Source organism: Caenorhabditis elegans, chromosome III (assembly GCF_000002985.6).
Source record: "Caenorhabditis elegans chromosome III".
NCBI lineage: Eukaryota > Metazoa > Nematoda > Chromadorea > Rhabditida > Rhabditidae > Caenorhabditis > Caenorhabditis elegans.
The window spans coordinates 8,028,060-8,043,861 of NC_003281.10; the positions used below are offsets into that span (position 1 = coordinate 8,028,060).

A 15,802-nucleotide genomic window follows, 5' to 3' on the forward strand; every position below is an offset into this window, starting at 1 on the left:
CATAATTGTTCCGTTTCTGATTCTGATATTGAGAGAGCGATAACTTACTCCACAGTAAAATTAAAATGTAGTAATCAAGTTGCAACCAGTTTATTGGATATTCATACATGTAAGTGTAAAGTCAACTTTTTCACAGATCGAGGATAATAAATGAGGTCACTTAAAAAATATAAAAATATACTGAGAGATCAAACAATTTACTCATTTCGTGAAAAATAGGAATCACCGAGACAGCCAAAGGAGAATAGAATACTCTTAAAATTCCATGTCTTCAATTTCCAAGTTCTTCATCTCTTTCACACACAAACGTTTTGCCTCGAAAAAAGCTGCAACAACAGCTGCAAGCTGTGTTTCATTAGAACATCCAGTTGACAAATTCTCCTCAACTTCTCCTAATCCAGTGATAATAGCTGACATTGCTTCATCTGGGATGTCCAAAGTGAATACAAAATCGTGGAGATGAGTGATGACATCTTGAAGGGCATATCCGTTCTCGAACAATTTCGTTTGAATTGTATTCATACATTTTTTCGATGGATCATTCAGTAGAGTCTTCACAACTTCTTTCATTTCTTTCGGTGTCGGCTGTCCAATACACTGGTAAACTGTATTTTCTGAAACTGTATCGAAACTCATTGCAGTACTTTGAAGTGTGTTGATGACAGTTCTCATGTCACCTTTTGAAACAATCAAAAGTGCATCTTTTCCATCTGGAGTCATTTTCAGTTGTTCCGTCTCCACAATGTATTCCAACCGGGGAACAATCAGTTTTTGATCTAAGGGAGCGAATCGGAAACGAGTACAACGGGATTGAATAGCTGGAACGATTGATGCCAAGTAGTTGCAGATGATGCAGAAACGAACGTTGTCCGTGTACTTTTCAATCACTCTGAAATAAATATTTACATTGTGGATGATTATATTTTGTTCATAATCAGTTTTATCTAACCTTCTCAATGCATTCTGAGCATCCTTTGTCATAGCATCAGCCTCGTCAAGAATCACAAGCTTAAACGGCACAGTGCCTGTGTTGGAAGATGTCGAAAATGCTTGAAGTCCTTTTGTTTGTGCGAAGTTTACGATGGTGTTTCTGAAAATTGCTATAAATTTAAAAACGCCTGATCAATAGTTTATCTATTTACCTCACAACATCAATTCCACGTTCATCTGAAGCGTTCAATTCCAATACCATTGACGCCATTTTCGTCGGGGAATACATTTGTCGCGCTGCTGCTAACACCGTCGTCGTTTTTCCAGTTCCAGGTGGTCCGTAGAAAAGAAGATGAGGCAATGTGCGGTTTTCAATAAATTTCGTCACTAAAATGTCTCGAAGTTAAAATAAAATTTGAAAATTGGAAATAACTCACAAGTTTTTACAATCTGCTCGTGTGCGACAAGTTCGTCCAACTTGCTTGGACGATATTTCTCCACCCATGGCAAATTTGAAGCTGTTGTTGTAGTCATTTTGGTTAGCTAAAATTCAAGAATTAAATTAAAATAATCAAAACGCAGCAAAAATAAAAAAAGGGAATAACAAACATTCAAAAATTGCAGAGAATGTTCTTCTCGAGAACCGGTTCTAGAGCCCATCGCGACATTCGCGGCAAAAATGTTCTCCGAGAGGATTTCACGAGGCTGTCCACTGGTCGCGGCGAGACCCATTCAGTTTACTTTTGGCAGAACCTTTGAAGAATTTTGACATTTTATATATATATATATATATGAGAAGCTTCACTCTTGATGGCAAAGCACATGTAATTTTGCAAAATTTTGGAATAAAAAACGGAGGAAAAAAGTTGAAAAAATAATTTTATTGACATCAATCAATATTCATAGGTGGAGGAGCTAGCTGGGCAAGTTGTTCGAGTTCTTGGAGAGACGCATATTCCGATGATCCAGGGCTGAAAAAGCAAATAGGAATACAAATAAAATAAAAACGGAAACTTACAATTGTGTGACTTCATCTGGAGGAGGAACATTTTCATTGCAAAGTTTGGATTTTTCATGATTGAAATGCTTATTTTCCCGTTTGACGCCACTTTCATGACGGCACCGCTGTTCTGAAAGGAACAAGTGATATTTAAAGAAATTCTAATAGGCACAAACATCGATTTCATTCATGTATCTAGGAGCTGAGAAGATTGTACAAAGCTTTCGATCCGCGAAAAACTTGAACCCAGCTGGCATCATCTGGATGAAAAAATTCGATAATTTTTGTAATAAATTTCAGGTTTACCTGATGTCCTCTAACTATCAATGAAATATTCAAAAGACGGCAGGTTTCGTTTACAGCGGCTTCATTGAAACATACTGAAAGTCCACGCTTATTGTTACGAATGAAGCTTGGCTTTGCTGGACTGAAAATTTCAATCAAATAGTAAAAATGAAACTTTCTCAAATTTACATACGCGTCAAAGTCCTCCCAAAAAGTTCGTGCTAAAATAATGTCAATCACATTTTCAAAACAACAACTGAACAAACTCTAAATCCATATCTGAAATTGATTGCCCGTGTTTCGTGATTTCCTCGCAAAAGAATGTATTGTTTGGGAAAGCATATCTGAAATAAGTTAATAAGGAATGTAAATAGCATGGAAATTATGACCTTTAGCGAGAAAACTAGACATATACAGTCTAACGATTTATAGCCTCGATCCACATAATCTCCAAGGAAAACCCATCTAAAACAAGACTTTAATTGAGCATTTATCTAGTTTAAAAAACTAGAATCATAAAGTCAATGTGCATTTGAAATGTGGATAGAGTACTGTTTTGCGAGAAAAATAAACTCACTTTTTCGTGGAAAATCCATAGATCGGCTTACTCTTGGCATTTTCTGAAGAATTTCGAGTATTCAACAATCTCACGAGATCTTCGAATTGTCCGTGAATATCTCCAACAATTGTCACAGGCGGAGAAATTTCTGCGAGTGTTTTCTCTTTTTTAAATAGTTCAATAACCATATCAAGTAAACAAAAAAGCTCCGTCTTCGAGTAAGTTCTCATTTCGTGTTTCTTCCAATCTTTGACTTGTAAATGCTTTTTACAAAACTGTTGCACATCGAATGGTTTTTTATCAAATGACTGAAAATGGCAAAGTATTCTTTAGGTAAAAGCTAAACTACTTATCATATCAGAAGTTATATAAACTGCTAAATACTTGCTGCTAGAAATTTAGAAAATAAAAATGAATTAATTCATGAATAATTTAGTAATTTATTCACGTTCAATTAAAAACAAATAATACTGTAGTTGTTTCCAAAAAAGTACATTAATCCTGCCATTATCTTTTGATTGGTTTATTTATCGTCAGCTTAATAACACAATTTCAAGATCTAAAACTATTACACCATTTAAAAATTAACGTCAGATTTCAAATTTCCACATTTTTGTTTATAAGAATTATTACTTTATTTCTACACATAAGTTACACTTTAAACAGTTCACTAACCCATCATAGGACAAATGAACAAATTTCCAAAGAGACGAACAAAATTACAATGGGAGGGATATACAATAGATTGGCAAAACGGATTTGAGATTATTGTTGCCAGGCATTCACAGAATTGATTATCACATTCCATTTGTGGAAGTGTACATCCCGCATAACAGAGATCATGGTACATACAACATTGGTTTACTGAAAATTGTTACTTAAAAAGAAAGGAAAATGATCTATTTGTTTAGAAAAATATAAAATTGAAAATTTGATTAAGGAGTTTTATATTGGTGAACGAATTTTAAGGTAATAAAGAATTAAGCCACAATGACATGCCTGCCTTCACGGTTACCTAATAAGGGAAGGCTCTGAACTCGTTATCGGACTTCGTTACGCCATTATATACATTCGATAGAGAATGGTTACAGATGATCAATCCAAAACATTTAGCTGCTTTCAGAGCAGGTTACGACATTTTGAAAGTGCCAAAATACCCCTTTTTAAAAATTCCAAAAAATTAAAAAAAATTTTTTTTCTAAAAGTTGATATAAAATGTTTTCAAATAGTTGAAAATGATGGAAAAATCATACCATACAAGTTTCAGTTCATAATTCTCAAAAAAACCCTTAAATTGATCTACATGAACATCTACTTTTTGGAATTTTTCTCAAGATATGTAGATTAATTTAAGGGTTTTTTTGAGAGTGATGGGCTAAAACTTGTATAATATATGTTTTTAACTATTTTAAATCGATTACAACTATTTTTATCAACTTTCAGAAAAACAATTTTTCAGTGAAAATTTTAGATTTTTTTCAAAGGGGGTGCATCAAGGATTTTTTTTCGGCAACTTCAAAGTGTCGTAACTTGGTCGAACCTGCTCTGAAGCAGCTAAATTTTTAGGAGTGATCATCTGTAACCATTCTCTATCGAATTTATACAGTGGCGTAACGAAGTCCGATAACGAGTTCAGAGCCTTCCCTTGTAAGCATCAAGGCCGTCCATTTCGTGACTCTCAATTTTTTGCACTTTTTGCCAGAATTGTTGATTCTTGAAAAAATTTGCAAGAATATTTGGATTAAAAATTTATCAAAATTATCAGAAATTAGTTTAAAACTCTCACATTTTTTCCAAAAATTATCACAAAATTCTTGATTATTCTTCAAAAAAAAAAGTGAAATTTCAATGAAATCAAGTTGTTTGCAAGAATTTCACATAGAAAAGCCTATCAGTTGTAAAAAACTCAACCAGGTGCGATTACAGTACCAAAACTTCCGGTGTTTGATTAGAAAATACTCATTGTCTCATCTCTCATTGGATTAGTTCGGTCTTATGTAGTTAATAATTTCTTTATTCTAATTTTTCATTTTAGGAATGTTATTTCAGAAAATAGCTAAATTTGTGATTTCTGTAATGTTGCCTGCCAAATTCGTGAAATGCAATAAAAATCTAATATCCCTTAACAGTGCAATCAGTATATTTTTACGTAATAGCTTCTTTGACATCGGCGAGTTTTTGCTTATATGATTTGAGACTAAAAATTGACTATTAATGACAATTTCATGATGTTTAGCCACTTTAGTTGCAAATCTATTGCCTAAACAGATATTCGTGTTTTCAAGAAATTTTTCTCGGTTTTTTTTGGCAAGAATTCTCGTTTCTTGATTCTTGCAAAAATTTTCCCGTTGGACGGCCTTGCTAAGCATGTCCACAAGCGTACATAGTATTTCATTCATGACTCACAATTGATAATTCAAAACGGTATGCTGGCAACCAGGCAGGCAGGCTTGATGAGCTGGCGCAAGAAAGTTCTACTATTGGTCATTCAAGTATATGCATATCCGTTTTTACTTTAAAAAAATCTTTTGGAACTCACATTGAATTTGATCACAAAAATAAGAAGACGTGTAGGAAATTGAAGTCGAAATGGAACCGGATCCACATCGAAATTCCTCATATGGAACTAATTGAGCATACGTTTTAAAACTGAGAAATACTATGAATAAAACAGCATAAATGCATCGAACATTACACATTTGGTGTTAAGATTTCAAAAATTTGACTATAATGATAAGTGATATTCAAATGAAAATTGATAGATTCACCCAAATATTGTTCAATTTTGAAAACGATGGGATGGTTATACCGGTGTCATTGCCTTATTTGCAAGTTAAACACACTCTAAATCTCTCGGTTTCCAGGTATATTTACATTATGATTTTTTTTTTCAATTCGAGAGAGAGAGTCGAGAGTGGGAGTGCAGATGAACTGTGAGATGATGAAGAGCAACCGGATTTTTTTACTGAATTATGATTCATGATGAGTTACATAATCTTCTTTAAAGTTTTTAAAACAGCATGTAAATGAGAGGGAAGTGTTCCAGGTTTAGGAATTTTTTATGATTTGTCAAGGGTCACAAAATATTGTAAAATCACAATGTGACCAAAAATGGTATAAGGTTTTTAAATCTTTAAAAAAAAGAAATTTCAAGCACTGATACTTTTGCAATGTACAATTGTAGAATGTGCATGCTGTCATATTCTCAAAATGTTATTCTCAAAATTTAAAGATGATAGGTTATATCCCTTAGGATCGACATCAAGAATTCATAACTAGGATAACTAAGAGCCATACTAGTAAAAATTGTACTTTTAATGCATTATGGCAAGCTGTCAAGTTCCCTACAGGGTTTTCTGTGATATATATCATGGATCATTAACATTTGTTGCAGGCTATTTACATACTTTAATTTTGAAAATTACTAATAAAACAACCCACATAAAAAAGTTTCTATTTTTTTAATCACTCGCTTGATTTCCGATGTTTTGTTCTCAAATCAGCGGCCTCATTCCCTGTCCTTGTATTGTACCATAAAATTATTTTAGACCAATAAATGAATTATATTGACACCCCACATAAAACAAATAGAAGAAAAACTAAAGATAAAAGATAAAAAATAGAAATTTGAAAATCGTCATTTTAAACTCTGAATGTTTTTCGTCATAGATGTTGACGGAAGGATGGAGAGTAATTTGAAAAATAACTGTGTGGGTGGTGATGAAGTTTGATAAGATTTGGCACATTAGAACACTAAAGCTGAAGCTGGAGCATTTTAAATTCTTTATAAAGTTTGAGGCACCAGGCCCGCCCAATTTTTTGTCATTCGTCACTCTTTTACCAAATTTGATAATATTTTTTTTCTGTTTTTTCAGGATTAGGTACAAAATAATTTTCAGTGAAAACAAGATTTACCGAAAATTTTAAAAAATTTCCAAACTCCCTTCAACTCGAGAACAGAGAAGTTTGAAAATTTTCCGAAAGAGCAGCAAAAAGTGCCTCAAATCTAATCTGGCTTTTCGATCTAGAATATGAAGTTTTTTAATTTAATTTTCTTCAAGTAGTTGAAGGAAATCATTAAAAAATCATGTTTGAAAGTTCTGAATGTAAGAATTTGTTTGAAATTTCCAAAGTATTTTAAACTTTTTTATAAGAAAGATTAGCCAACTATAAACTTGTAAGTTTAAATTCAAAATGATGTTCCTCTCATTCTACAATGTATGAACAACACAGCTACCTTTTAAGTGAACGTCCATTTCGTGAGCGTTCAAAAAAAAAACAATCCGAATACGTTTTTTTTATTTTATTTTGGAAAGTAAATAATGAAGTGTCACATTGTGTGTGTTCTTCTCGTTACTCAATGGTCAGTTGACACACTTACAAAAACGAGAGTAAACATTTGACCACTCGTTGAAAAACGCATTTACAATTTTCTTATTATTTTCTGTGTTCTTGCAAGTTTTTTTTAACTTTCCTGAACATTTCTTGTCAAGATCAAAATGGAACAAAATCAAATGAAGAAGACCGTTTAATGATAAGAAGATACATGGTTGATGACGATTTGGAATTGAAAACCCATTTGGGTGGGTGCAAGGGCTAGGTTTTTTATTTTGTATTTTGCACGATATCTACGAAAAATGACCAGTATCATTTTAAATATGTTTAGTTATAAACCCATATTAAATGAGTACTATATTCTTAAACATTTGTATCTCAGAAAGGAAAGAGATATAAAAAATTGTTATTTTTCTGATTGTTTTTTGGACAGTCACAAAATGAACTTGCACTTAAAAGGTAGTTTTGTTGTTCATACATTGTGAGGAGAACATTATTTTTAATTAAAATTTATAATTTTATACGGTACAAGAACCGGCTAATATTTTCAACAAATATCCTAACTTTTCACTTATCGATTTTTTTTCGAACGCGTTTGTTACTTAAAACTACCGTATATTAAAAACTTTAGAGTTACATACTGTAAACTCAGTTGATAACATTTTGAACTTTTTGCAATTTTCTCGCGCTTTTTTGTGTATTTAGAGTCAATTGGTACCCCAAAAATTACCAAATCAGTGAAATATGACTGTAATTATATAAAAGTTGAAATTTGGATAATTTGATTGCGCTACATTACTTTTAATAATGTTTTGATATTTTGCCATTTTGTCGACACTTCTCAACCAACTGTACCCGCATCTCTACTGCCATTTACGGCAGTGAATAAAGTTGATTGAGAAGTGGCGATGAACTGGCGAATATAAATTGGTTACAAACTTAGTATGTTTCATTTTTGAATCCACAATTGGATTCAAAATTAAACTGACCATGAACTTTTTTGTTCTTACACTATCTTAACGTGATAAATTTAAATTTGATAGCAAAACCAGTTTCAATAATTTGAAATCAGATGTTATGTTCCAAGGTCAAATAGTCTAACATGTAGGTATATTGGCATCAAACGGCAGTTTGGAACTTTCTTTTTTGATTTGATAAGAAGCCATGAAAATGTTGTATTTCAAAAGATAAAAACTCGCGGAAGAATATCACTGTCTACAATATTCAAAAATCGGGAAGGATCGGAAAAAAAAGATCAGACGGTTCAAATTTTTATATGCAGATCAGAGTTTTCTCAAATCAACATTCATCGGTTTAACCCAATTCTTCACACTTTTTTTCAAATTACATCAATTCTAAAAAACGAATTTAACCAAGAAAAAACAGGTCTTAAAACTGAATTAAAAATTTCAATCAGATGTTTCAAAAGACGGTGTTCTTTAGACGGAAACTTTATTCATGTGAAGGTGGTCTGAGAGAACAGGAGAAAAGATAAGATCATCCAGTTTTCAGTTAGTGGTTTGACATTTTTTGATTTGATAAGAGATAATTTGATTAATTGGTAACTGGGTATTCCGTGAGAAAAGTAACGAAAAAAATCTTCAAATTTTTTGGAACATTGAGGAAATTTATAGATTAAAAAGATGATTCCGTTTTCTGTAATATGCCAACGTTTCGGTTTTAAAAAATTGTAGATTTTTTTAAACGCAAGCTTTTCAAAATTGGGGCACCCAATTATACACTCTACTAAAAAAATCATAATTTAAAAATTTAAATTCGTTAAAATTGGAAAATTCTATAAAAACACTACAAAAAATCGCCCCCAATCGACCAAAAGTAAACACTAATATTGACAAATAATAGGCTAAGCCAATAATAGTACGAATTGCATTTTTGGAATTTTTGGAGCAATTGATGCCTATAAATGACACGAGGTCAAATTAGCCTTTTAATTTTTGAAAGCTTTACTTTACAAACAACAAAATATTTTTATTTTTAAATGAAAAAAATAAAGTTTTCGTAGATCATAAGCATATATTTTGTTTTCTTAAATAACGATTCACTAAAAAATCTACCCACCATCATCTAATATTCTTGCACTGACTCAGTCGTTTGTTGAAATTTTGCGAAAATTTTTAGGCGAGGATATACTGTCGAAATGTCAAAAAGTTACAATTGAATTATTGTTTGAATTCCCGTCTAGGGCAAATTAGGAGTCTAATTATTAAATGTGTATTGAATAAGTTCTCAAGAAAATCCTAGGTTTCAAATTTTATTCTAATCTGGCACCACGTACCCTATCATTTCGGCTACTATATTACCATTTCTCAAGAAATTTGGATTCTCTCACAGCTGAATTGAACTCCGCTTTAGTCCTAAAACACAAAAAACACTTCATGAATAGTACAATTTCTTTGCTCCGATACAGTACAAAATGATAGTGTACATAAAGGGTCAAAAGAGGGTGAACAGGCCACTTCTTCCTTCAAAAGTGTGTGTTTATTGTGCGTGCTTTTCGTCGAAATGTGCTCCGTGAGCACATAAACGGACAATATGCTCTCACACATTCATTTTTGTCCGCTCTCGGGCTTCCGGCGCCACTTCATTTGGGTTCTGAAGAACTTGACCAGTCACTGATATTTTTTGATTTTCACACGCATCTCTTTTCGCCGACGTCTTCTCGTTCTCTCTTGTACATGTACAAGAGGCAGGACGGAAGTGATTCTCTCCGCCCAGAAACTTTTGGGGTTTTCTATAAAATTAACCGGTGATTGTATTTTTATTCAGGTGGTAATTAAATTTTTAGTTTCTATGTTTTTGTACCTATTGTGACCTTTTTTAATATAATTTTTGAATTAGAACAACTGATAAAAGTTTGATTTCTTTATGTTTTCCTTTTGATACAAAATAATCTATCAATTTATCACATTGATCATTTATTTTTAGAATTTTTAGAATCTATCTATTTTTCCACCACTTGTTAATTTGATTCCTCTTCTTTTTTTCGTACTTTTCTTTATGATTCCTTTCAAGGTAGCCTACAGATTTTCAAAAATCTTGTTTATTTTTCAGCTCCAAATGCTCTTTCTTCCAATTTTAATCTTAAATCTACTCATCATCACACATGCAATTGATATAATTCCTCGAGAAGTTTTGTTCCAAGATCCAAAATATTCATCAGTTTCATTGAGTCCTGACGCGAAACAAGTTGGATACGTGGCTCCTGATGAAAATGGAATCAGAAATGTATTCACGAGATGCTCATCGTGCTCATATTCAAGACAAGTCACTTTTGAGACTGAACATCCTATTTTGAGTAAGTAGGAATTGAACAAATATATTAGAACTTTTTTGATAAAAATGATATTTCAGATTACGTTTGGACCGCTATTCCAGATGTTATTCTGTTCACTCAAGATAATCATGGAGATGAGAATACTCGCATTTACAAGAAAAATATTTCTGCGGTGAGTCAATCAAAAAACATTTTCTAGAAATAAAGTTGAATCTTCTCAAAAAGTTCAAAAACGTTGTGGAGTTGAATTGTAACATAAAGACTAAGAATTTTCAATTTCAGACAGCCATCGCTGCTGACAAAACCCAACGAGTAGTAATTAGTGAGAAGCCGATGGTGAAAGCAATGATTTTATCAAACAACTTGATTTCGGAGACAGTTCTTATTGGAATGAATGATGAAAATCCAGCACTCCATAATATTTATGCATTCAATTGTCAAACTGATGAATTGAAGTTGGTACTTCAAAATAGAAGATTTTCAATATTTTTCTTTGATAATGATTTGAATGTTCGATTGGCAAGTGAAGAAGGACCAGATGGAGAAATGATTTATTATCGACCAAGAAGCAATGAAGGTGCTAGAACAACTGAACAAAATACTTGGGTGGAGTATTTGAGAATTCAGCATGATGATAAGGCAATCACTATGTAAGTTCAAGAAATACTATATTTATAGCAATTTCTTTACAAAATGTACAATTTCAGGCCCATCACATTCGATAAATCTAACAATTTTATGTACTGGATTATGGGAGACGGCAGTGATTTGGGAAATCTCGTCGTTTTTCCATTTGAAGATCCACAACAGAAAGAGATTCTTTACACTGCACAAAGAGCGCAAATTGGAAATGTTTTGATTCATCCAACTGACAAAACTCTATTGGCTGTAACTGAAGTTTATCATAAGCCAGAGCTTTTTGTGGCAAATGAGACATTTATGGAGGATCTTCAGTATTTGGTCAACATGAAACCTTCTGGATCTATGAATATTGTTAGCATGAGTATTGGTGAGTTTTTCTTTCTTGTTCAAGATTAACATTATATTTCCAATTTTCATTTTCCAGATATGTCAACCTGGTTGGTTACCTATTCCTCATCCGATGAGCCATATGACATTTACTTGTACAGAAGATGGAATAAGAAGGCTGAACTTTTCATGAGCACACGTCCAGAACTCAAGAAGTATACGTTGAACAAGCAAATTGGATTCGATTTCAGAGCAAGAGATGAAATGACCATTCAAGCTTATTTGTCACTTCCACCACAGGTAAATTCATTTGAAAAACAATTCCATAAATTCATAAGAACGTCTTACTTACGAGGCTTTCCATCGTGAGAATGGAACTCCAATAAAACACACATTTAGAAAAATCAATATTTAAAACAACTTTCATTGCAGGCTCCACTACTGAAATCATCACAAGTTCCAGATGGTGATCGTCCTTATGCAAACCTTGGAATGATTCCAGCAGTTCCACAGAAAATGATTGTTTTAGTTCATGGAGGACCAAAAGCTCGTGATCATTATGGATTCTCACCAATGAATGCGTGGTTGACAAACCGTGGATACTCAGTCCTTCAAGTCAATTTCCGTGGATCCACTGGATTTGGAAAAAGACTTACAAACGCTGGAAACGGAGAATGGGGAAGAAAAATGCACTTTGATATTCTGGATGCTGTTGAATTTGCTGTCTCGAAGGGAATTGCAAATAGATCGGAAGTTGCCGTGATGGGGGGAAGTTATGGTGGATATGAGACACTTGTTGCATTAACATTCACTCCACAAACATTTGCATGTGGTGTTGATATTGTTGGTCCATCAAATCTTATTAGTTTGGTACAAGCAATTCCTCCGTATTGGCTTGGATTCAGAAAGGATTTGATCAAGATGGTTGGAGCCGATATTTCTGAGTAAGTGAAAATAATAAGTTTTTTAATACCTAGTATGACTTTAGTCAGTATAGCGTAACATTTATGTCGCACTTTTCTACAGTACAATTACAATTACAAATACATAAGCGGACACCAACTGTTAGATAAAACATTTTTTCCCAGTTCAAGGATAACAATTATTTTCAGTGAGGAAGGCCGACAATCACTTCAATCTCGTTCTCCATTGTTCTTTGCTGACCGCGTGACCAAGCCAATTATGATTATCCAAGGTGCCAACGATCCACGTGTCAAGCAAGCAGAATCCGATCAATTTGTAGCTGCATTGGAAAAGAAACATATTCCAGTTACCTATTTATTGTATCCAGATGAGGGTCATGGAGTAAGAAAACCACAGAATAGTATGGAACAACACGGACATATTGAAACATTCCTTCAGCAATGTTTGGGTGGAGAGACACAACCATTCCAACCTGGACAATACAATTCTTCAGCTATTGTGAGTTTCTTACCAAAATCCCTTTTTTAATAGTTTTAAATTTTCAATAAAAAAATAATTTTCAGATAAAAAAAATCGGTATCGAGGGTGCCGCAATCGCTCGCCAAAATCTCCAAATTGCTCAAAACCAGTTTGCTCAACAATTGCCACGTGGTCCAGTGGCTCCATCAATTTTCTATAGACCGCCTGTCCGTGCTCAACGTGTCATGCTAGCTCCAAATCAAAACGTTATGAACCGAATTTTCCCGGTTCAAGGATAACTTTTCATTCGAATTTTCGAAATCATTTGCTCCCCAGTTGTTTATACATACGTGTCCAAACCTAATTTAAACATTTTCTAAGTTTTTGTTTGCATATTGATTGATTTCATGATAACCATTAGCTTTATCAATGTGTTTTTCATTGTATTTTTAATTTTCTAAATATTGCCGAAAGCTTTAAAATTGCACTTAAAATGAATTTATTTTGATAGATTAGTCATGGTTTAAATATTTTCAATTTTATTTAAAGATGAAAATAGTGATTAGCTGGAATAAATCAGTGGATGAAACAACTCTATACATAAATCCCTTTGCCAAAATGGGCAAATACTGTTATACTACTTGATCTTTTACTACGGAATATCTTTTACTACGTATTGTCCACATAAATATTTTACTACGGGAAAAATATTATTTTACTACCTGGTACTGTGGGAGTAATTAATTGTTTTGCAAAACCACAAATTAGTTTCATACCAAATTTTTTTTTGAACATTTGACTTCAGTTGAAATTTTGAAAATTTTGATCAAAAGACTGTTTTTTTTCTACATTTATTTATTAAATCTTGTTTACAATAATCAGTTTATTATTTTCTATCAATTTGAATGTACATATCACGTTTTTAAATTTGAAAAAAAAAAACGGAGAAAAGTTACCAAAACTTATTGACTCCAGAACAACCTTGAAGTTAAAAACTTTTTGACAAATGAATTGACGACCGATATATGAGTGTTTGAAGTGGGACTATATTCTCAAACGTCATTAGATTTTTCATTTTCAGAAAATTTTTTGAGTTTCAGAACATTTATAGATTATTTTCTAAATGCCATGAATGTTTCTGGATTTTTTACAAGAATTTTACAAGAGAGATGATCATATCGTGTTTTTTTTTTAATTCCTAGAGCCAAATGACCATAATAAACTCTTTTCATTTCATAGTAAACAAATTTCTAGACATTAAAAAAAACCACGATGTAATCTGGAAACTCTTACGCCACCGTACCACTACAGTAACCCAACAGTATCCTTCCACTAACTCCAACTCAGTATCCCATCAAAAGAAAACAACTGAAACTTACTTGCACTACTCGAAAATTATACATAAATTTTTTCATATCTAGAAAAGTCTAGAATATACTAGGACATAATAGAACATATTGAGCTTATTTACAGATGCAGAGGCTTTTTAAGAGGGAAGCAATCACGAAACGTCCTCTTGGAAATCAATGCTGCCGGATTGACAGATCTCAAATTGTAGGCACTGACGGCTCAAAATGCTTAGACATGTTTAAGCTCGATCTTAGCTTGAATCCATGCCAATCAATAGACTTGTTTATACACGTCTGAGATTAAATGCATGACATCAGATCATCTCTCTGATTCAGATGAGAGAGAGCTGACCAAATACACTTCCTTCAATAAGACACCATTTACTATTGATCAAAGATTTATTACCAGTTATCAATGTGAGCAGCAATTGCATCCGCAACCGGTGACGGCTGTGGTTGTCGACGCTCCAGTTGTAGCTCCTCCAATAGTGGCCGTTGTGCTGGATCCAGTTGGGGTCATTGTCGATGCTAAAAAAGAATTTCCGTCCAAACTCAAACTAAAAGAAAATACTGAAATTTACCGGTAGGAGCTGCGGTTGAAACTGCAGCAGGTGGGGCGGTTGCCATGCCAGTTCTGGCCTTAACGAACTTTCCCTTTGAATCGCGCTGACGAGCTCCCTGTCGTTTAAATTGTTGTTTCGATTGAGGCATCGTAAATAGTACTGATTTTATTTGAAAATCGAAAGCGAAATTATTTGCTGATGACCTTTTGAGATAAGAGATAGACCCGGTCAAATTTGGAATGTTTCAGGTGCTTTTTGTTTTGGTGTGGTTTTTTAAAAACTCAACTGTTCTAACGAGGAACAAAATGAAATCGATCCATTAAAAATCGAATAGTAAAATATTTACAGTATCCGTTTAAAGGCACACTATTGAAGCTTTGAATCATTGAATTTCCAATACTTCCTGTCAACAATCTTTCGTAGAGTCTGTATAACTGCGAAGTCTGGCTTATCGGACGGAAACAGGAGTGTGCGGCAACTTGACCTCTATGCCTACTAGGCAACCTGCACCTGTCCATGTGCCTATAAGGCAGCCTACGCATACCTTCTTGTCTACAGGACAACTTTCGGCTACCTACGTTAATTCTGAAAGGACTGGAGAGAAATAAAAAATAGATAAAATTTGAGTGAATAAAGCTTTCAGAATTTAGGCATACCTCCTTGCCTATAATGCAACCTATGCCTGTTTGTGTTCCTACAACTCTGATGAATACTTTTTCATACTTCTATGAGTTTAAGAATAAAATACGGGAATCTGTAAGCATTGTACAAAATTTACATTAATTAATTACTCTATATTTTCTACATATTAGTGATGCATCTCCATTAGTACTTCAGTCTCTAATAATGCGTCTTCCCAAGAGTCACCTCTACAGTTTCGACATTTTGGGTAGGATTTTTTATTTTTTGGCTAAGCCCCCTAAGCAGCCCATATATAGTAAAATATCAAGTAGTGAAACAGTATTTGCCCAAAAAATGTGGTGGCGGTAGCGCGGTGTTATTTAAAAGAACTCTTAATTTGACAATATATAAATAACGAAATGGCTTTGTGTTGGAGCAGGATTATACTAGCCCAACTCGGAGAATAATAAATTATTCGAAATTTTCAAACTATAATTGTTTTTTTAACAAATA

General features: G+C 33.3%; 5 protein-coding genes across 7 annotated transcripts; 1 reads left to right on the plus strand and 4 right to left on the minus strand.

The window, feature by feature from the left end:
• Positions 1-73: 73 nt before the first annotated feature.
• Positions 74-1,590, minus strand: F44B9.8 (putative replication factor C subunit 5; the record flags this gene model as incomplete). Its single annotated transcript, NM_066349.8, has 5 exons — positions 74-889; positions 950-1,090; positions 1,143-1,317; positions 1,368-1,473; positions 1,540-1,590. 5 exons carry the CDS (start codon positions 1,588-1,590, stop codon positions 256-258), a joined length of 1,107 nt encoding a protein of 368 aa, NP_498750.2. The 3' UTR covers positions 74-255.
• A 250-nt stretch (positions 1,591-1,840) lies between these two features.
• On the minus strand, positions 1,841-3,004 carry F44B9.9 (uncharacterized protein; the record flags this gene model as incomplete). Its single annotated transcript, NM_001379820.2, has 7 exons — positions 1,841-1,901; positions 1,949-2,060; positions 2,107-2,190; positions 2,237-2,357; positions 2,456-2,559; positions 2,605-2,680; positions 2,793-3,004. The coding sequence occupies 7 exons, from the start codon at positions 3,002-3,004 to the stop codon at positions 1,846-1,848; spliced, it is 765 nt and encodes a 254-aa protein (NP_001367454.1). The 3' UTR covers positions 1,841-1,845.
• A 349-nt stretch (positions 3,005-3,353) lies between these two features.
• Positions 3,354-5,575, minus strand: F44B9.10 (Phospholipase A2). Its single transcript, NM_171202.5, has 2 exons — positions 5,314-5,575; positions 3,354-3,638 (listed from the first exon to the last, which is right to left on the minus strand). The coding sequence occupies exons 1-2, from the start codon at positions 5,471-5,473 to the stop codon at positions 3,445-3,447; spliced, it is 354 nt and encodes a 117-aa protein (NP_741239.1). The 5' UTR covers positions 5,474-5,575; the 3' UTR covers positions 3,354-3,444.
• Positions 5,576-10,181: 4,606 nt separating this feature from the next.
• dpf-6 (Dipeptidyl peptidase family member 6) lies at positions 10,182-13,270 on the plus strand (the record flags this gene model as incomplete). Of its 3 annotated transcripts, NM_171203.7 has the most annotated exons (8): positions 10,182-10,425; positions 10,482-10,576; positions 10,687-11,054; positions 11,112-11,413; positions 11,471-11,673; positions 11,806-12,317; positions 12,486-12,795; positions 12,861-13,270. In NM_171203.7, 8 exons carry the CDS (start codon positions 10,188-10,190, stop codon positions 13,053-13,055), a joined length of 2,223 nt encoding a protein of 740 aa, NP_741240.1. The 3 variants fall into 3 exon arrangements, with proteins under 3 accessions (NP_741240.1, NP_001370390.1, NP_741242.1); NM_001382930.2 differs by lacking the exons at positions 12,486-12,795; positions 12,861-13,270 and having other exon boundaries at positions 10,188-10,425; positions 11,806-12,321; NM_171205.6 differs by lacking the exons at positions 10,182-10,425; positions 10,482-10,576; positions 10,687-11,054 and having other exon boundaries at positions 11,098-11,413; positions 12,861-13,055.
• Positions 13,271-14,490: 1,220 nt separating this feature from the next.
• Positions 14,491-14,816, minus strand: K12H4.6 (uncharacterized protein; the record flags this gene model as incomplete). Its single annotated transcript, NM_066352.3, has 2 exons — positions 14,491-14,633; positions 14,687-14,816. 2 exons carry the CDS (start codon positions 14,814-14,816, stop codon positions 14,518-14,520), a joined length of 246 nt encoding a protein of 81 aa, NP_498753.2. The 3' UTR covers positions 14,491-14,517.
• Between the last annotated feature and the right edge of the window lie 986 nt (positions 14,817-15,802).